General features: G+C 38.3%; 1 protein-coding gene across 5 annotated transcripts in view; it reads right to left on the bottom strand.

The window, feature by feature from the left end:
* LOC136880825 (E3 ubiquitin-protein ligase RNF8) overlaps window positions 1-23,178 on the bottom strand; it is a 142,363-nt gene that overhangs the window by 58,912 nt on the left and 60,273 nt on the right. For all 5 annotated transcript variants that reach the window (XR_010860952.2, XR_010860953.2, XM_067153372.2 and 2 more), the window contains one exon: window positions 9,654-9,910. Coding sequence is in view for 3 of the 5 variants with exons in the window: in XM_067153372.2 (XP_067009473.2) it covers window positions 9,654-9,910 (257 nt within the window). In the remaining 2 variants the exon portion in view is untranslated. The remainder of the gene's footprint in view (window positions 1-9,653; window positions 9,911-23,178) is intronic.

The raw sequence follows: 23,178 nt of genomic DNA, 5'->3' as shown, positions 1-23,178 counted from the left end.
TTTAACTGCTTAATTAATATAATTATTTTATTCATATTTTATAGTGGCTGTATCAAAAAGAATGAAACAGAAAAAAATATAAGTAACTTGAAACAATAACAGAACAGAATAAAATGAAATTGCAACGTGAACTAAATGTTTTATTTTTTTGTTTATAATAATTTGGAAGCCCCACTGCATAAGCAAGCTACCCACAGCTGTGATGTCACCAACTGCTGCCCCACGGAGAGAGCTCTCGCTCTGCCCTGCTACTCGTAGCTCTAGTGCAGCGATCCTGCTGGTGTCTGGGATAAATTAAGAAATTTTGTAAAATCACAATGAAAATAACAAATATGAACTAGAAACAGCTCGTTTACTTGTTAGGAATTCCAAAGAACGACATTAAAGAATCATGATTCAATCACTGCAGCTATGAAGTTTGGATAATGTACTATTGTATCTACAATATGGGGTACTGTATCTCATTTAACTATTGTATCTCTATAAAATGATACGATGGTATACAGTCTCCTACACAAGGTGAAACAATCAAATTACATATTGCTTAGTTTCTTTACACTTAATATGGGGTATTAATGTGCTCCATTGGACAACATCTTATTTAGATTTTACAGTAATGTTATTGGTTTTATGTCCCATTAACATACCTGCCAACTTTACAAAACCCAAAATCAGGAGATTATGATATGAAAATCAGGAAAAATCAGGAGATATAATTGATCAAAACTGCTTATTCTACATGTCTTGCGCAATACAGTACTATGATATTTTTATAACTCTTATTGTCTCAAAGCCCGACTGTTGTTATTACGAGGCTACAAGGCTAAAAATTACACATCTCTATTACCTCACAGGTGGTATGTAAGCGAGATGATCGGTCTCTGATAAGCCTCCCGAAAATAGTATGAACTCATGCTCCACATGTCTAAATCGGTCATGCACTTAAATGCCATTACTTAGCAAATATATAGATTAATATATTGCATCAAGTGCCCACGCATTTATGCGAAGCACAATGGTATTTGTATCAAATAACTAGGTGTTGTACCCGTGCTTCACTACGGAATTCTCAGAGAGACTGTCCTTTTAGTTTTCCCAACTGAAGTCAACATAGGTCATTACAATGACGTCAGTACGAATGTCACGATTAAAAATAATGCTGCCATATGAAATATATGATAAAATGAAAAACAGCATATTTTCTCACTTTTAAAGAAAAGTGCGACAGTGTCAACCTAACAGTTCAAAGTTCCAGAGCCAGAATGACCAGGCCGCAGACAGCCATGAACAATGGCATTATTTCATTTAAGATAATGCTTGTTGTTTAAAGGGGCCTAACATCTAGGTTATCGGTCCCTAATGGTACAAAATGAGACGAAATGTAATGACAATTTAAAAGTCCAAAATCATCCAATGACCAGAATTCAAAATGTGATGAAGAATGAATGTACGGATATAAATTTAAAACAATCAGTGGATCCGACATCCAATGCCCCACATTCCCAGAAACTAGCGTTAATCAATAGTATTACTGACCAAGGGACTGCTTCTAGAGCACAATCCTGAATCAATGATGGCTGTAGTCTAAAAGGGTCAAAAATCCAGGTCGTCGATCCCTCATAATGGTACTTATCACTAGGAAAGTAGAACCATGGTATTTGCCATGTCGCGGTATTAATCAAAAGTAGCCTAGACACGCGGTATTCCACACATTATGGTACTACTCACAGGTAATATAATGCGCACATATAACACAGACCTATGGTGTTTCTCACATTGCGGCGCCACTTACAGGCAACGCAAACCTATGGTGTTCCTCACATAGCTGTACTAATCACAGGGACTCGTACTATCCCATGGTGTTCCTTACATAGTGGATACTAATCAAGGCAAGGCAGACCCACGGTGTCGCTCAGAGAGTGGTACTAATCACAGGTACTGTAAAACTCACCCTGATTCATACACTGTCACTACTAATCACAAACCTATTGTGTACCTAACACAGTGGTACTATGCGCAAGTAAAAGTGACCCATGGTGTTCTCTGCGTGGTGGTACTAATTATAAGTAGTCTCATGGTTCTAATTCAAACATCCCTAGGTTGCCCCATTTAGTCTCCTCTTCACAGGCAGGGTATACCGTGGGTGTATTCTTCACCAGCGTCCCCCACCCACAGGGGTGTGTGTGTTTGGTCCGCGAGAGCTATTTTATTTAGTTCAAGTCCGCCAGCAAGTCGGTTGGGACCCCCCTATCAGCCACCTGGAACGCGCCTCGTGGGAGTATCACCTCTCCCCCTGTTACAGCAGTGTAGTAGGTTCATAGTTATTGCATTCAAGTGTGCACATTGCTCATTCCAATCACTGCCTCAGAGTAGGGATCGAATAGCTGGAATACTACGATGATCCAGTGTGTTAGGTACCAGTAGTATCAGAACATTTATGAACCAGAGGAATGGCATGCTAAAGAAAACAGAGATATAACTCCCCAGCTACTTCCCGCCAATATTCAGGCAGGCTGTTATGCTAGGTACGCAGCAGTAATCCCATCTATCGGAGATAAATGGCAGCAATATACACAAAGCACATCACAACAACAATGGTCAAGGTAGTGTTATTATTGATCAATTTAATGAGCTGCCTATATTGCAGGCCTTCACTTTTACTTTTCTTCTGACTCTGTGATATTAGAGCATCTAATGTAAAGCGAGTCTTCCTTTATTTTATGACTCCCTCTTGTGTTATTATTCAAGCGATCATTCCTTCATGACTTTTTTCTCATTCTTATAATCATCTATCTTTACAATATTATTGAAGTCGGTACGGTAAAACAGAATAAGACATAAATAATCAGAAATTGTACTCTGTAATTAAAATTAAATTAAATTAAATTTTGGCACCTTCCCCTAAACTACCATTTTGAACACGGTGAATAAAATTATTTATAGTGTAGACTGTAGTTCCTTATTTCTCGACTTTATATACTGATTTTCATTAAATTCTGTTCACCCATTTTCTCGTACGTCGGCGCTGATATGGACTTAGGAACAAAAATCTAAATTCATGAATATCTTTTATCATAGCCGGAACGGTAAAAATGTATGACATAAATGATAGGAAATTTAATAATATATAACTTTAATTATGTAGTATTTATTGATAGGGTTAATAATAACAAATATGTGAGAATTAAATTTTAGGCCTTCCCCTAAACTACCATTTCACTCAGCGTGAACACAATTATTTATGGCCTAGACAGTAGCGACTTATTCTCCGACTTTATATACCGATTTTCATCAAATTCTCGTCAGCCGTTTTCTCATGATCCGCGTACACACACACACACACACACACACACACACACACACACTCTCTCTCTCTCTCTCTCTCTCTCTCTACAGAAAATTAAAACGTGCAGTTCTCCTTGTTACTATGGTCACGACCAGTACAGAAATATAATTCCTTTTAAATTCTGAGCAATGTACAAAAACACTTATTTTATTTATATTGAGATAAATTAAAATAAGTCAGAATTGCCTTCAAATGGCTCCTAAAATCTCTAGAAATGTCACAACTCCTTATCATTGAAATTCTGTCACAAAATTACTAAAAACGACTGCATAGCTAGCGACTAGTCTCTAGAATCGACTAGACTGGTGTGGTAATACTAAATTCCCATGAAGGGAATTAGATATTTTTCCACCAATAGAGCATATCAAAAATCAGATCAAAAATTGGATGTATGGCTTTTCAGGCATTTGCTCTATTAACCAGCATATCTGATTTTTGATATGCTCTATTGGTGGAAAAATATCTAATTCCCTTCATGGGAATTTAGTATTACCATTTGGAATTGCTAGGCGGGCATTAATTCCATTGTGGAGTTTTATCTCCCGTATGCATTTATCAGACTGTGCCACATAAGAGGCTTCTGATAAGTTCACCTGCATACACCCCAGCATCAGTGGGTAGGGTCTGACACATCCCACTCTGACGAGTCTAGTGTCAGACCTAAGACGAAATGCTGGTTAATAGAGCAAACGCCTGAAAAGCCATACATCCAATTTTTGATCCGATTTTAGACTGGTGTGAACGAAAACGAACATAGCATGCAAGAACGAGAGATTGACAATTGATATACGCGTCGCGATATACAGGTTTCAATAAACATGGCACATTCGCGCACATTTTTCGCATTAATAAACGGAGATATTTCGTTTGAAAGCAACCAATGACCGAAGGACCTTCGGCCACTGGCATAAAAAGGCTGAAATTGCGGGATTTGAAAACAAGCTAAAATCGGGAGAAATAATAGAATAAACGGGAGGCAGGAAAAACTGTCGAAAATCGGGAGTCTCCCGTCTAAATCGGAAAAGTTGGCAGGTATGCATTAAATACTTTCGGAGTCAAGGGGCCAGATTTTACTTCTGCAAGAGTTCTTCTATGACCTAGTAAATCCTGCTTTTAACCTTATCAAATTTAAATTTTAAAATTCCATGACATTTCTCTGTTTTCCTGAAAAGAAAAAAAGAAAAGAAAAAAACCCAACCTGTCACACAATGACTAAAATATGAAATTAGAAATAAAGTTTCTAGTTATGACTAATTTTGTAATGCATTTTGAAAACTGAATATCTAAAAAAAAAAAGTGCAATATAATGCATAAAATATTTCAAAACTTGAAATTACTTTGATTAGACTAAATTCAGCTTTAAGTTCAAAAATGGAATAACATTACTGCTTCAGTGAGGAAATGTCTTCATCTATAGCCACCAAAGACTTATGAAGCTTCTGCCACCATCCTCCTTTTTTTCAGATTCTTCCAGGAACAAAGCAGTCTTTCTCTTCCCTTTTTAAAATGCACATTCAACTTCCGATGCTTCACGTTTCTCCTTTAGATTTTGAAGATACAAATGCAAGAACAATGCTTGGAGCATCAAGGCCTCTCTCTCTCTCTCTTTTTTTTTTTTACAATTGGCTTTACGTTGCACCGAAACAGATAGGTCTTATGGTGACTATGGGGCAGGATAGGGCTAGGAGTGGGAAGAAAGCGGCCATAGCCTTAATTAAGATACAGCCCCAGCATTTGCCTTGTGTGAAAACGGGAAAACTCGGATAATCATCTTTGGGGTTCAAACCCGCTATCTCCCGAATGCAAGCTCACCGCTGCGCGCCCCTAACCGCACGGGCAACTCGCTCGGTGAAGACCTTTTCAACTCCACTGAGGTTTGAAACAGCATCATAATATTTTCTTTGTATTACAAGGACTTCTTGTAGCAGGTTCTTTACTTTGATTTATTTACAGAAACACTGCATTAAAATGAAACATCTCCATAGAACAATTATCAGTATCATTTTCAGAAATGAAGTCAACTTTTCTGTTTACAAATTTACTGTTGGGAAAACAGCAGGTAGAAGATTTTTTTTTTTTTACTGTCTAAATTAATTAATTAATTTTGAAGACATTTCCTGAAGACTGCAATGACTAACTTAATAAACCTTGCCATTACATTTTTCGTTGTTGCTATGAGAGATTCATACAGCAGTGGTGCACATGGAAGATCTGTCTGAAACTTGTTAGGATTGGTTCCAATATGTTATTTTTACATCCCACTACTTTTGATGGTTTTTGGAGGCGCCAAGGCACCGGCATTTTGTCCCACAAGAGATGATTCCAAATGTCCAACAAATGATGATAAAAATGACAACTTGGCCTTACGAAGTTTATCTTTAACTGAAGTATTTTGAAGCTGTTAGGTAGGACATCCATAACATGTTCAATGACTTGAATTTTCAAGCCATCTTTTAGCACAATATTTCAAAGGAAATACATTACAACCTGAATAATGTGTATATTTATTCCCTCGTGTTTTTCACACTTTTTAATACTCTCCTCTCATCTTCAGAAAAGGTACGACACAACTTTCACAGTACATCACCCAGTTATACTTTCTCGTAAAACAATCATCACAACCACATGCACAACATACAATGCAAGCACATTAAAAAAATGTGATTAGCTTTACGTCCCACTAACTTTTTTTACTTTCGGAGACGCCGAGGTGCCAGAATTTTGTCCCGCGGGAGTTCTTTCACATGCCAGTAAATCTACAGACACGAGGCTGACGTAACTGAGCACCTTCCAATACCACCAAAATGAGCTAGGATCGAACCTGCCAAGTTGGGGTCAGAATGCCAGTGCCTCAACCGTATGAGGCACTTGGCCCAACAAATAAAAAATTATGAAGTGGTTTGATATTCCTGTCGTAGTTTTAAATTGTATATTAAGCAGTACATTTTCGCGTTTAACACATTCTCTTTCCTTGTCCCATGCAGAAACATCTGCGACAAATTTTTACTGTAATAATGTGCGGCCGCCATAATACCACTGATTTTTTGATGCCAAATATAGAAATGTCCCATTCGTTTAAAAGTATCTTGGAGATTTAATTTCTTTATTTATTTACAATTTTTACACCCACATTGGAGCACTGAAATCAAACCATATACAACTAAGTCTTGAAAGAATTAACTGAGAATTTAGCTTTCATCATCTTCCTCCTCTCCCAAAAACCTCTTCATTCTTTCCCAACTGGCTGCCATTTCTTCATCAGGTTCACTTGAATGGATCAGAGAGAGGGGAAAAACCCTGATGTATCAGGTCAAATGCATGGTACCAGCTTTTCAGCTCTGTAAACCCACTTATCAGTCCAGGTCGATCTCACGACAGGCCAAATATTGCCACTACATGGCAGTAATAGGTCCTGAGATCCTATATGTTGCCAAGTGCTTGGTCCTCCCCCACTACGACGATTCTAATAAAAGAGAGGAAATTCCCACAATAGATCCTCTGCCCATGTCAAAATTTTGATGTGGTCAAATGCAGAGCTGAAATCTACATTTGAAATGCTCTCCGTTACAATGAGGAAGCATTATCTCATCTCTCTCGAATGCCTAACACCAGAATATCACACAGAATTCTTGATCTTCTTATGACTTGGAAATGTACCACTCCATAGGCAACTGCAGTTAAGGAGGATCTGGTCAGTGCACCTGAGACACTGGGTCAGGAAAGAAGGAAATTCAGAACCTGGATATACTGGATAAAGGATCTACCAGAAAGAATGACAAAAACTAGTGCAAAGTCGTCTGAAGAGTGAAGAACTGCATTCTTCACCAAGATGCAGGAGTAATGAAAATCCATAACGGCTGACAAGTGTTAACCATGGTTCTAAGTGGCCAATATGATTTTTTTTTTTTTTAAACCCCCAGCTCTCTCTTGTTTATAAAGATTTCTTCACTGCATGTTCATGCATACCAAAACAGGCTTGTACAAGATCTCTCAGCATTGAAGTCAAAAAGACTCAACAGAAAGAATTAAACAAGCTGCAAAAGTTGCTGAGGAGGTCAACTTTACCTGAAATAACTCCTGACAAATTTCTGGCACACTTGTTTTACTGGCCTTTGCATTACTGTTTCCCTTTTTTCAACATGCAACCAATTTGGGATAAGTAGGGTTCCCCTCTTAATTCTTCACTATTCCTTATCCATGCATAATTCACATAGTGTTTTTCTATACTGTTCTAATGTCTGTCCATTCTAATGTAGTTCTTCAGTTCCCCAGTAAATAATTTACAACTTTGTGTTTCCTACTTGGCATTCAGTCCTCTTATATTTCTTCCCTGCTGATATCACTTCAGTCTTGGAAATTCTAATTTTTTGATCATAGTTGCTGCATCTCGTTTCTAGCTCCAGGATATTAGATTGCAGGCTTTCAGCATTCTGTCATTAAGACTAAGTTAGTAACGTAGGTCAAACTGCTTACTGTACTTCCATCCAATTGAGTCTCTCTCTGCCATTTTATACCTTTCACTAAATGAACCATGTATACCACAAACACAGGTGAAATATTACAGCCTTGTCTAACACCTGTAACTACTCTGAACCATGAACTCATTACACCATCAATTATCGCTGCGGTCCGATCAACCTAAGTAAATGCCTTTGATTGTCAGTAATAACCTAATTCCATACTTGCCCAGAACATCTAACATCATACTCCTCTAGATCTACAAAACATAAAAATATAACTTGTCTATTCCTCTCGTAGCAATTTTCAATTATTTGAAGCAAACCGAAAATCTGATCCTGACAGCCTCTCTATGGTTTAAAACCACACTACCACACTAGTTTTCATCCAGCTTACTCTCCACCACAGACTGTATCCTCCTTTCCAAATAACCTGTGAATACCTTGCCTGGTTATACTGATCAATGAAATTCCTCAACAGTGGGTGCAATCCTTTCTGTTCCCTTGCTTATAGATAGGTGTGATTACTGCTTTTGTCCAATCAGGAAGTACCTTACTCACATTTCATGCCAATCCTATTACTCTACGCAGCCATTTCATCCCTGCCTTCCCACAACATTTAATCATTTCAGGTCTAATTTACTGTATTCCTATCTATATACGTTACATTTCTATTATGTATTTTTAAAAACTGTATTGTTTTCCAGATCCTTGTGTTCACCTGCAATTGCAGCCACGTGTATTTTGTTGATGTGACGTATGCTGTGAGAGTTTATATATTTGACCTAGTTCAAGTAAATTCTGGATCATTTAAAACTGTATTAAATTTTATCATTGAAATTTGTGGCACACTCTGTACTGCACGTGCCGATTTTTCTGGGACTTGCACAAGATACAAGCTTTGAGAGGTTTCCTAACAAGCGTCCAATTAAACATTTCAATTTGATTGGTTTAAATAAATTGAAAGGTAACTCCTGTGCAGTTACTGGTTATTAATTTTGCAGGGCCCCTTCCAGTCGCACCATCCAGCATGAGCTACCTTTGGGAAGCGCGCCGCAGGGTGTTTGAATTCTGTCTTCGGCATCATGTAGAGCAGACGTGTTTTCTAGGAGCTCTGTGCTCCATGGGAGATCTGCCTTCTCTTCGGATAAGCAAATCTTATATTTCCTAATGTAACTCAATTTTATTTCACGTTTTAATTTGTCACAAGAGTTTACCCGTCAACTTTTTCTATCAGAAATCAATTGTAATTTACAATGGTGTAAAGAAATCTTCATTTTCACGTTGCCACGAGGCAAGTTTTTTCTAACTTAAGTTAATTTTTCATTAAGCTTGACCTCAGTAACTCTGCTTCATTTTAACATGTTTTCCTATGACCTGTATTTTATTTCTTTGGTGAAGGTGGTCGCTTCACATTAAAAGTATTTTCTATGAAGATTGGTAGTGGCAAGATTGTAAGACTGCAACTTAATTACATAAGGGTTTGTTTTTCTATTTTGTGTTTAGGTTACCAGTAGTGTTCCTTATTTCCTTTTAGATATTTTTATAATAAATAAGTACAGTATTTACTATAAGTAGGTATTAACAAAATTATTCTTTCCTTCTGCTGTCCACATCCTGCAGTTAGTTTCCAAGTATTTTACCATGTTTAATTTTGATTTTATGATATGGTTATAATGATTCTAAATTGCATTTAATGTCCAAGTGTTTTTCTTTTATAATTGATTCACTAAAGCCACCAATCTGCTGCTACAGTTCAGAATAAATTAAAAAAGCCACTGCAAGGAAGGATGAGAAATTTGAACTTGCCTGTCTCCCAAATTTATTGGTGCTTTAGAATACACACTTACTGTAACAAACAGTTCACTGCAGATACTACACTGTAGCTCCATCTCCACCAGGTTACCAAACTTATCCAATACGTCTTGCTTTGTCTTCAAACATGAAGCAGACGCATCTTCTTTCGCCTTATTGGTCTCTTCTAACTCCTTCTCCAAAATTTGTTTCTTCCCTTCTGTATTGCATAAATCCCTCTTAACCTTCTCAAGCTCATCCTGAAGTTGCTTCAGATTTTCTGCCGACTCTCCCTCGATTTTGGACCGTTCACCTGAAAAATCACATGGCGGTCAGTTGTAAAGTTAAGACATATCAACTTCATTAGCTCTAGAGGCTCATTCCACCTGCAACTTCCATAAACTCTCGCTCTAGCCCTTAGGTAATTTCCAACCAGGTCACATAAATATAAGATTTGCTAATTGTGAAGCATACATTCTGCATATGTGTCTATAAAATAGGTAACATCCCAATAAGTGCATAGAAGATAGCATCTGATGTGCATTTTTGACGCACTACTACAAAGAAATTATAAATTAACCCTTTCTCGCCCTTAGCGCACGACTGTTCACTTTGCCTTCAGGTCCTTAGCGCCCAAAAGCGCTCGGCTGCATTATCTGCACACACATGCGATAGTTTTGTATTTTTTTCAGCAATTAAGTGTTTATAAGGCATTTATGAACACGCAATACAATCTACAAGGCTCACAAAATAAAAGAAGAGCAATAATCTGTCTTGACATTGCCTAGAAAACGGTTTTGAACTTCCGCGATCGCGGTTCAGCTGTTTTGTTCGTAAACATGGTGGGATTGAATACTGCGGATACTGAAACTGAGCTGAATATAGGCGAAGAAAGTGACACAGAATCGTTGAGTAGAGGTGGAGGTGAATTTTTAGTGAGTGAATAACACATCAAGGAAGATAATTTTAGTGATAATGATCTAAGTGAAAACTGATATACAGAAATCAGACCTGATGGCGATGCCGCGGCAGTTCAGGTAACACAAACATTTCGTTCCATTACTACGAATGATTATGTGGATGATATTGAACCTGTCCATGATTTGAAGAGTATTACATATGTCAGGAAAGAGACGAACTATTCAGTGACATAGCTAATTGCATATACAGTAAAATCTTGATGCATCATTTTTCAAGGGGGGCGGGGTAAATGACGATGGATGCGGGAAAACGATAAATGCGGGTGACATATAAAATAGGGTAAAAGGAAAATAATATAATATGGGTACTGTATTTGGGCATTTTTCGTCACGTAAATATAATAATAATAAAAATAATAATGGCGTGGCCTCCGAAGCCGTTTGCAGATCTTCCGAATTGTCGCGTAATAGGCGATCTATGCGCTTATGAAAATGCGGCTCTACCTAGATGAATCCTAATGTATAAGTCGGCGCGCGCGCACACACACACACGCACACACACAGCCCCCAAACTGTCGGAATTAACCAACGAAAGTTAAAATCCCCGACCCGATCATGACCTCTTGAACTGAAGGCCAACATGTGCTAACCATTTAGCCATGGAACCGGACATACTCATACAACACATAACGGTATCAAACCATTGCAATCACGATATACACGATGAAAATAAAATGCACGACTTCTACGTTGCTTCTTATCACTTTTCCTTACTGTTACAAATGAACTATGCAGTGTGAGTGGAATGTATTTTTTTTTTTTAAAGACTTTATTGGCGAAGTACTGTATAATGTTTTATTTATTATGACCTAACCTGTACTGTTATTTGTAGAGCATAAGATAACGTAATGACCTAACCTGTACTGTGTAAGATTGGTGACGTGCATTTGTAAATAGTAGAATTCTGTTCTATAGTTCCTGGAAAGATCCAGAACGTGACATAACTTTTGTACAGGGTGTGTTACTTTGTTTGTAATGTATTCTAGAAAATATTTCTGACTGTTCTGGAAATACGACATTCGCGATCAGGCGTATTCTAGAATGTTAGTCAAAGTTCGCGATCGAAAGTAAGGTTGTGATTGGTGAGTCTAGGTGGCGATAGGGAACTTGTGCACGCTGATTGGCTGCCTCCAAGGCCAGAAATTCCTATATATAGTGAGCGAGGCAGTGTCCGATTCAATTCTGTGTCCTGAATTCTGTCGGTCTCGGTTTATCTGTCTGCGAGCAGCCTATCTGGTCGACGTCCCCCGGTTTCCGGGATGGCACTCTCCTCCGGGTAAGCCCTCTTGAATTCCGTTCCTGCTAAAATTTCGGTAATGTTCCGATTTTCTCTTCATACAGGAGTCTGCCCTAATCTCGCCTAGATTCACCAAATTAGTTACTTATGACGCCTTAGTTTTTCAGCTGGGCTTACCTGTTCGTTTCCAAGGCATTCCCATTTCTTGTTTCACTAACATATGTAGAATGTAGTTTAATATTATTTCCCTTGGGGTTTGCCTCTGGTAGTTCTGTATCACTTTAGGTACGCTAGGTTTTGGATAACTTTTTTCACATCACTGCAAATTGCACTGTAAAACTGCATTGGTAACTAGATGTATAGCTGATTTGAAATTTGAATTTACACTGCTACGAAATAAGCTATGTATATCACTGAACTTATAGCTCGTAACTTGGAATTGTATTTGAATGTATTTGTAAAATTATTTTGTAAATAATATTTTTTTTTAAATCTAAGGATCATGGGAATTTATTTCAGAATTCGCAGTCTAAGCCATGTCCATGCCTTTGGTAGGTTCCCAGCCTTTTTCGTCTTCCCGTTTTGTTGTCCACTAGTTGGCCCTACTGATTTTTACGTACATGTTTTGTTGGAAATCCGCGTAATGCCAGCTACTGTTTTTCCGAGTGTGTAGTGTTTCCTGACATTGTGTAGTTTGCTCTTACCTTCCCCTTTTAACTCTGGTTGTGCCTTGTTTGGTGTTACCGCTTGTAGTAGAGGTAACACATCTCGTAATAACTGGAAAACCTTCAAGGGTAGTTCTGTTATTACAAATTAATGATATACGTGAATATTACAGCAATAACCTGTATTTTGGTAAAGATTCTGTAAACCCTTCACGAACAATAGGTTAGAGATCCCACGTGGCGCGCTCGGACGATGTCACAGAGATCAGAAATTCAACATGGCACACCTCGGACGATGCCACAGCGAGCTAAGCGATGCTGCCAGGCTAGTGAAAAGATTACTGGTCTGTCTTGATTAGGTCCGGTTTGTAACAAGACAACTGGGCAGGGACAACAAAGTGGTCAACAAACCTCTAGCACCCCACACATCACAAGGTACGATGCAATTAATAACCCTGTGACTAATTAAAACATACCCGGCGCACGCTGTGACTATTTTGAACTACACGATTTTCTCATTTTCAACGAAGCTGGTAACCCTAGCCAGCCAATAGCGACACAGAAAAAGGCTGGCAAATTTTGAGTTTTACCGTGCCTCCATTTTAATTCTCGTAAATAAGAATACAGTAGAACCTCGATTATACGTTCCGGAAACTACGTTTTCCCGTATTCTCCGTTCAAATTACGTGGTCCCGCGAGCATCCCAATTAAATCACATTGTAAAAATCCTGTGTTATCTGTTCCTCGAAGAAACTATTTCCCGGATCAACCGTCCAGAAATTTCAGTCCCATCAACGCTAAATCCTCGATCACACGTTTTTCAGGAAACTGTATCTCATGAAAGGACAGCTACGGCATACTTACGGATCTTGGTGTTAACGTCCCGTCATTGCGATAATTTTTTTTTTTTTTTTGCTATGGGCTTTACGTCGCACCGACACAGATAGGTCTTATGGCGACGATGGGATAGGAAAGGCCTAGGAGTTGGAAGGAAGCGGCCGTGGCCTTAATTAAGGTACAGCCCCAGCATTTTGCCTGGTGTGAAAATGGGAAACCACGGAATTGCGATAATTAGAGGAAGTAATGTATATACTGGAAAAGCGATCGGTGGTGCACTTGTATAAGGGACCATCTTAGCATCGCATTTGGGTGGTATTGTTTACAGAATCCTTGGAAATCATAAAGCAGAGAGTGGCCACGACAGTTGGAAGGAGACAGAGCGCATTTCGACAGCTCTACTTGAAGACGGAACAAATTTCGTCAAATGTTCGTACTTGCAAAACGTCTACATTATGACCAGGGTTAGCTGCTGATATTTTTTTAATTTTTTCAATTGTATCGCCGAATAGGTTTCCGGCACTTCCCTCAGGGCATTGTATAGTCACTGGGCTTTCAGGCAGAAATCGCAATTGCTCCTTCTTAACACAAATTTAGTATTTTAATATCATCATATACGGTTTTGTTATCGAGACAAAGAACAAATGTTACACCTTACATACATAAAGCCATGCGAGGTTTAGGGATTGCCTATTACTGTTTTGGTCCTAATATAAGACTGGGAATTTCATGTTTTTGTGTTAAAATGTTATAAAAACCACAGTTGTTTTATTTTCGCACATTACATTTAAAGAGTTTCTAGCATTTCGCACTCGCACTGACTTGTACAGCGAGCGAGCTCTCCAGCTGAGCTCAATATCACGAATAACCATAATTTCTGAGGTTTTGATGATATTTTTTCTTTTTCCAATTTGATTGTAATTAGTGACGGGCAGAATGGAATTCAATGCATTTGAGAATCTTCGAGAATCAATATTTACATTTACATTCGAAACTATATTCTCGAGTTCAACGTAACCTTTAAAAGTCAAAGACCTAACTTACGCGGAACACGATTTCCATCGACTGACTACGAACTGTATACCAGTTCCAGTGACCAAATTAAAATGGAAGACTAAAAAAAGGGATTTTACCATTATGTTGGGCGCTTTTGTATCCAATGTGCTTTATTTTATTAGATTAGAGAATTAAAAACTACTTGTGGTCGATTGTTGTTTGCCTTGGCGTTACCGGTATTAGATTTTTCGAAGTTTGGCTGATCAAAGTTGCTACACTAAAAGAAGTGTTCACAGGAAACTTACGGAGTTTCTCCGGTAAAACTGAATGTAAAGTTTCGAGATTTTTAAGTCGCGTACCGGTAATTAATGTTTGAAGCCAGCCCCGCGATCTAACTTTTCTGCCTCTCATTCGGAGGGCACGGGTTCGATTCCCGGCCAGGTCACGCATTTTTACCTGCATATGAGGGCTGATTCCAGGTTCACTCATTCTACAATTACCTTTAACTGAGGAACTATTGAATGGTGAGCTGGGGACCTCGGTCTAGAGCGCCCCAGGAATAACGGCCGATAGGATTCGTCACACTGACCACGTGTAACCTCGTAATCTGCAGGCTTTTGGGATTAGCAGCGGTCGCTTGGTAGGCAGAAGGTCCATTGGGACTGTAGTTTGGTTTGGGAGTGTTTATAAGATTATAATAATACATACTTCATTTTTGTGAAATTCAGCCAACTTGTTGATGGTTCATTCGTTCCCGGATTTTCCGTTTCCCCGTGCCAGGAATGAGTTGGCTGGAAAATTTATAAAGTCCAATAACGGACCAGTTATATTGGTATTATAAATTTACTCATTCGGAACAAATATTTCAGATTCCCTATGGGAATCAACATCTTTATCATCTGATGGCCAAGCAGGCATCAATTTTTGATGAGACAAAGTCTCTCATAGTGCATTGGCACTGCTGGTGGCTACAATTAGCCTATGCAGTGGCCTCCATGGTATGCACTGGCTGGCGTCTTGGTGGGTGTGCTGGGTGCCAACTGATGAGCCCAGCCTGGCACACGAGGGCGAAACGCTGGCAACCAGGAATGAGTTGGCTGGAAAATTTATAATGTCCAATAACGGACCATTTATATTGGTATTATACTTGTTTAGGAGTTTGTATTGTTCCCTAGTTGGTTAAGAAATCTCTGTTGAAATCTGGGAGTTATCCCACAATGAGTTTGTTCATCTGACTACTTTGAAAAATGTTGCTCATTACATGATATTTTACTATGAAAGTAAACAAACTGTACTTCTTGGGGTGTGACGGTGCTCCCCCAACAGTGGCAGTGAACATTTCTATCTCTTCTTCTTCTTCTTTTCTAGCCTATTTCAATCCACTGCTGGATATAGGTCTCTTCCATATGCTTCCATCGTCTTCGGTCTTGAGCCACTTGGAACCACCGTGCTCCAGCCAACAGCTTTATGTCATCGAGCCATCTCTTCTGGAGTCTTCCAATGCCTCTCGTGTGTTCCCATGGTCTCCAGGGAACAATCCTAGAGGTCCACCTGTTGTAGTCTTGTCGAGCTACGTATCCTACCCATTGCCATTTTAGTCTTGCTACTCTCTCTAGGATGTCTGTTACATTCGTTCTTCTCCTGATGTCCTTTGAACGGATCTTATCTGCAGGCATCCCTAGCATCTGTCGCTCCATGGCTCGTTGTGTTTGCTGAAGCTTGCGAGCACTTTCCTTCGTCAGAGTCATGGTTTCCAGACCGTAAGTAGTAACTGCAGCACGCACGTATTTTAAACCTTGGTCTTCAGGTTAATTGGAACATCCTTGTTGGTCAGGATGTATCTCAGTTTTCAGAATGTTATCCAAGTCATACCTATTCTGCGAGGAATTTCTGCACGTTGGTTGTCTTTTCCAAGTTTTATCTTGTGTTCAAGATAGATGTACTCATCGACAGCTTCTATATATTGGTTTCCCATATTAAGTGGTTGACTGTCTGGGCTTAGTATTTTCGTTTTACTAATGTACATTTCCAAACCAGTCTTAGCAGAGGCAGTTTTTAATTCTTGGATCATGCTTTCTAGCTCGTCTAGATTTTCACTTATGAGCACGTCATCAGCAAAACGCATGTGGTTCAAATATAGCCCGTTGATGTTTAATCCTTTATTATCCCAATGAAGGGTTTTGAATACATCTTCCAAGGCAAGGGTAAACAGCTTTGGAGAGATCGTGTCATCATTTCGAACTCCTTTGCCAACTGGGATTTTATTGGTGATGAGGTCTTCATCCACTCTGATTATCATTGTTGCTCAATCATAAATGTTTTCCAGGAGCTTTATATACCTTGAGTTTATCATGGTATTTTCAAGTGCCTTCATGATTGCCCAAATCTCCACTCAGTCAAAAGCTTTTTTATAATCAATGAAGGCCAGATGAATCTTTATGTTATACTCAGTGGTTTTTTAAGAAGAAGACGAAAGAAAGACTACTCTATCTCTTCAACAGGCAAAATTTAAAAGATTCAACTTCTTAAATTGCATGTTTTAAACTTGGTACCCTTATTGCCCCAACTGTGTCACTGATGATCAAGGAGGGAAACTTCAAGACACCAGAATAAACAAAAGTAACTTCATGGTATGGAAAGGATGCCCTATACTTAAGGTGACTGGGCATGCGTAACAATGCCATCGATGGACCATAGTGTGATACATCTTTGATTTAAGATGGACCAACATACCCTTATCGCACAGTACTCCTGATTCCTTTCCATAAGCTGACAGCTCTATATATTTTTCGTACATAGTACATCAATTCTCTCTGATAAACACACTTGTTATGTCCTTCTATATGTACCATAACTAAGTAGACCTAGAATTTAATAAGAAGCACCAGCTTTCTTCACAAATAATCATCATCATTTCTTCACTCCAGCAAGCCGGGTGTGGTGTCTTCAGAAATATATCACCCCAAACTTTTCTAGAGATGAAGGGAGAAAATTGAGAAAAATTATTTCAAGCACTCGAAGATAAAATTCAAACTTGATTGTGATTTGAGATTCATGTGTACTTAATATACTTGCCCCAGTACACATTGTATAAGGACAGGAATATAAGAAGGAACAAGTAATAAGATGACCACAACAACAGATCAGTGTAGGAAGAGGGGGCAATAGAAAAAGAAGACAAGGACACACGTGAAACAAAAAAACAAGAGCAACCTCCTGAACAATGACAACAGGAAGAAAGCCTGACAGAAAAAGGAAAAGATATAAACAGGTGACATTGGAATTCTGATCTTTCATTTTTGTCCGGTGTTCATAATCTTTTAACACTCTGTATTGTCCCCTTCAAATTCGGCCTACAATGAACATTTTATTGTGTGTTAAAATAAGAGGCTACTATTTCTTTATTACGGGTGATACATTCCAAGTTCTGGCTTATGAAGACGTGCTCGCATGCACGCAACCGGTTTTTACCAGCAGGGAGCGAAGTAATGCTTTTTCAATCGACCAGTCAGCTGTATCATGTGACCTAGTGGGAAGTTTCAAGGCCAAGGAAGCGTGTTGCGCTTATGGAATATTCTGGTAAATGTAATTTCGAGGAGTGTAGTAACCTATCAGGTGTGAGAACGACGTCCATTTACGAGACAATATTGAGACACAACTACCCTAATGAAGGCTTATATACTCATGTTTTACAAAGAAATGCTCTCTTATGCTATTGAACTCTTATACTCTTGAATTCTTACTGCGATATTTGGACTCTGCAACATTTTAATTTTGATACCCTCTAACAGTATAACATTCAACGAGTCAAGCAGATTTTCGAGGGCTGTTACGTACTGTTCTTCTATAAAATTTGACGCGCTTGTGTGTGGAACACATACTAAAATTTTGTGTCAGTTTCAGCCTTCACCTTACCAAGAAAGAAGAGGACCGCTACGTGTTCATCGAATTTCGTCACGATGTTTCAACTACCTGAAGAGGAAACCTACAATATTTCTGGTCTGGACTTGGCTGTTATTATGGTGAACTAAGATGTAGGCATCATCTAACATGGAGAGATAGTGACGGAAGCAGATGACCAGCAACATGTGATCAAGAAATTCCACAACATCGGCGGAGATCCACTTTCATCATTTAAGTACCAATTTATAATGTTTTTCCTTATTCATTAGTGGTAGTATTTCTATTAGATTTGCATAATTTGATAATATTCCCATTCTTTTTTCACATGGGTAATGGTAGATTTGTTACAGTGTGAGTGAGTGAATTATATTCTATTAGAGTAGTTAGACTGTGTGCGTTTTCTATTATTACTCTAAATGTCCCAACTAACAGTTCAGTGTTATTTAAAAATCATTGTCCACACCGATAAATGATAATTATTTCTGAAAGTATTTTCAAATGTTGAAGCCATGTGGGACAGATTTACGGCATATTTGTTACGTTGGATTTCAGTGTAAATTTTATCTCGCTTATCTTGTTGGATTTCACGCTTGTTAGTATCATCTGGACTTTTGTCGAACTCAGATTTATGTGGAAATAATATCCAGCACGACTAATAATAATAATAATAATAATAATAATAATAATAATAATAATAATAATAATAATAATAATAATAATAATAATAATAATAAATTGCTAGCTCGGGTTAAACTGAAGATTAAGGGTCATGACTTCAAATGTTACTTTATCTTATTGTAAAATGTTGATATGTGCTCAATTAAGTGGAATATGAGCCTGGAATACGGTGGAATCCTGAAGGATCATTTACTGCATTAATTGAATTTATTGGATTTATTAAATTCATTGGATTTATTTGGAGAGTATGTGTTTGGTGAACCATAACTTCTTCCAATGTTGGAGCACGTGTTAATTGATGTGTGTAGATTCAAAGTAATAATAAATTTTCGTGACTCATGAACCATGAATTCGAGGTGTTAGCATTTGACCTGTATTATGTGCGTGTCTGTAGTCGACAATTCTTCAAATATTCAACCGCTGATATTATTGTGACCAACGTTGTGAGAACTCCATTATCTCTGACTAACTGATCACTCAGATTTTCAGCACATTTCTGTCAGGGTCGTAATTTGAGTTTTGACCGATACCGTCATCTTGATATTCCCTGAGCAGTACTAATCAAAATCTAATATTCAAAGTCTGGAATTCGCCTGTAAATAATATTCGTGTGTCTGTGTGAATGTTCAGTGAGTGCTGCAGTGATTTTCATTGATTTGTGATATTTTTGACATGTGGTTATGACCTGGTAACGTGTTCACGTTCGGCCCAGGTTATCATCAACGTTGTTTATGATGATTTAATTTATTGGAAGTTAAACTTTTAGTGAATTTTATTTTAAAATTAAGTTGAGGCAAGATTAAGGTACCCGACACAAATGAATAAGTGGGTATTGTTTCAATCGTGCGGCAAAGATTCCCCATATTCACAAAGTTTGTAAATGTTAATTTTTAAGCCGTCAGAAGCTTAGAGTTAACTAATTTCACGTGTTATTCAGTAAAACATTGAAGGAGTTTCGTGGAAATAATTATCATGAGAATGTAATTTAATAATAAGTCTGAAAGAGACATGTTAAAGTAATATTTTTGAAGTACAGTTCAATGGAACTTAAACTTAATAGATGAAATAATTTAATGAAAACTTATCCACGAGTAGGACGACTTGGTTAAATATTTTTGACAAGATTTTTGGTAAAGTCAATGACGCCATAATTATTTAATTTACTTGGAGAATGTAAAGTTTCTTTTGAAAGTGTGAATGTTATCACAAAAGCACATGATAATCTAGGATAGCCTAGGATGGCTTAGGATCATTTACGAGCCACGAAGCTCAGTAATATTTAATTTTCTAGCAACCTGTAAATAAATTACACCATTATTAGGAGGAGATCCTCCCAACATAAATGTAATTTTGTATTTTGGTTTTTTAAACCAGAAGTAGGCTAATGTCAGTCTGTTATATTTTCAGTTATAATTCAACTTTGAAAGGGTTGGAGAACGATGGTGTTGTATCTCAGAAACTGGCAGAGAAGATTTTTGATTTAAAATCACATCAAGATTTACCGTATTTCACGGCATAATCGTCACCACCGTGTAATCGTCGCATCCTTTATTTTCAATACAAAAATCGGACTTTAAACCTTTAATTACATAATCGTCGCACGTCCAAATTTTGTTCACTAATCTGGTTAAAAGGTAAATGGAACTGCAACGTAAGTTGCACATGAATGCGCAATTTAAATACGTGTATGGTTTATGGGCAATTTGGCAACACAGTCACATTTGCGACATGTTGCACAATGTATAAATAAATAATACCGGTATATGTACGACGCATGGCTTACCGGTAGACTATCGGCAGTTTGACAACGTGGTCGCGAGACAGTGTACTATTTATTCACCACCTACATATTATGAGTTCCCATTTGAAATACGTAAGGCTGTAAGTTATCGCTTATCGGCAACGTCGCCAGGAAATACCGGCTAGGTAGGTTGAATGGACCTCGAACCAGCCCTCAGATACAGGTAAAATTCCCTGACCCGGCCGTGAATTGAACCCGAGGCCTCCGTGTAAGAGGCAAGCACGCTACCCCTACACCATGGGGCCGGCTCCTGTGTTATTGCGCACGAAGTGAAATCCAAGACGATAACGCAGATTTCCATGGAATTATTCAGCCGAATTATTTACGATGTCTCAGTTGTCATCACTAGACTCTTATCTTACTACTACGTCATAAGTGTCCGGGCATGGGATGAAAACTTTTATCCAAGCAGTCAAGATAATTATTATCCAATGCTATTAAAGTTTTATTTTATAAACTCGTCAGTAATGTAATGTAAAATCATCAATAACTGGGAAGAAATATTAACCTACTTACCGTATGTTTAAAAGAAATTGAAAAAAATGAATGTTTGTTACTGACGTCTCGGAATACAGTCAACTATACAGTAGATTTACACCGCGCTAGCTAGAGCTCCGGTTTGCGAGCTTTGCGCAAGCGCAGTAGTGTGTCGCAACCAACGAGCTAAACTAATAAATTGTTGCATGCTTCCTTGCTGCCTAACAGTATTGGCTGCTCTGGAATGGATAGATCACAGATGCATTTATTTGTTTCAGATTTACGTGATTACTGTAGACATGTGTGCGTGAGAATTTAAGTTTTTAATTTGTGTTTTGGGTGTTTGCAGAAATAATTTGTTTTAATAGTGAACAATTACGGAAAGTCATTTATATCGCAAAACATTAACGTGTGAAGCATTTATAAGCGATTATGGGTAAATATAGAAACTATTCTGCGGGCTTCAAGCTAAGCGTAATTGCCTTTGCTGAACAGCACGGGAACAGAGCTGCAGAAATAAAATTTTCTGTGAGTGAAAAGTTGGTGCGTGACTGGCGGAAAGTAAAAAAACAAGCTAAAAAGCACAAACCCTTCTAGACGCGCGTTTAGAGGTCCTAAAACAGGGAAGTTTCCTATAATTGACGAAGAAGTGTTTAGGTACGTCAGTGAAATACGTAACAATGGCTGCAGTGTATCATATGAAATGTTACAAATTAAGGGACAGGAGGTAGCACGCAAACACAACATACTGGTAACTCAGTTTAAGGCGACTCTTGGGTGGATTAAGGGGTTCATGCGACGACACAATCTGTCAGTGCGAAGGAGAACAACACTAAGCCAAAAGTTGCCTGCTGATTACACGGACAAGATTGTAAATTTTCACCGATTTGTCATACGTTTGCGCAAGGAAACTTCGTACTTGCTTTCTCAAATCGGTAATGCCGATCGGACTCCAATCTTTTTTGATATGCCTCGCAACAGCACTATTGCGCTAAAAGGATCACGGAGTGTATTAATGAAAACCAGCAGTAGTGAGAAGTTGTGATGCACGGCAATGCTAGCCATTACAGCTGACTGGAGAAAGTTGGCGCCTTACATCATTTTCAAGAGGAAAACGATGCCTAAGAATATACAGTTTCCCTGTGGAATTCATTTACGAGTGCAACCAAAGGGTTGGATGGACGTAGAACTCATGCTGGACTGGGTTAAAACTGTGTGGAATAGAAGACCTGGTGCACTACTAAAACAACCAGCTCTGCTTGTTTTAGATAGTTTCTGAGGTCACCTCGTGAACGAAGTGAAGCAAATTCTCACTACAAATAAGACACGACAGATAGTCATTCCTGGTGGCCTAACATCTGCTTTGCAGCCACTAGACGTATGTTTTAATAAACCCTTTAAAGACCACTTACGTCGATTTTACAACGAGTGGATGATGAGCGGCGATCAGCAATTGACGCCCGCCGGAAATATCAGGCGTCCACCCTTGGACTTGTTATGCTCGTGGGTGAAGAAGAGTTGGGATCTTATACCACCTGAACTAGTCTCCAAGAGCTTCAAAAGGACTGGGATTTCGAATGCACTAGACGGTTCCGAAGATGACGCAGTGTGGCAGGGAGACGAAGAATCTGATACTGGTATTAACAGAGGCGAGGACGGCGCATCAGATAGCGAAACCTGCGATAGCGACACCGAAGATTTGGAATAAATTGCGTACTGGTAAGTCCGCATTTCACAACAAAGCGATTATTTTTTGCAAGTGTAATATTTTAACTTTAGTACTCAAATTAATGACAAATTAACTTAATACGTTCATTTTTATTTTCAGGTTGGAAAAACGTTCGCCGAATTGTTGCGAAAAATTATGAATTTTGTTTTAGACTATTTTAATTATTTTGATGTATAAACGCGAGTATTAAGTGCATCTTAAATTTGTATCAAATACAATTTAGTTATAAATACATTTTTTGAGTAATACAAATACTGGTATTAAATATTCATCGTATA

Source organism: Anabrus simplex, chromosome 9 (assembly GCF_040414725.1).
Source record: "Anabrus simplex isolate iqAnaSimp1 chromosome 9, ASM4041472v1, whole genome shotgun sequence".
NCBI classification, from domain to species: domain Eukaryota; kingdom Metazoa; phylum Arthropoda; class Insecta; order Orthoptera; family Tettigoniidae; genus Anabrus; species Anabrus simplex.
This window is presented reverse-complemented; position numbering and strand designations above follow the sequence as displayed.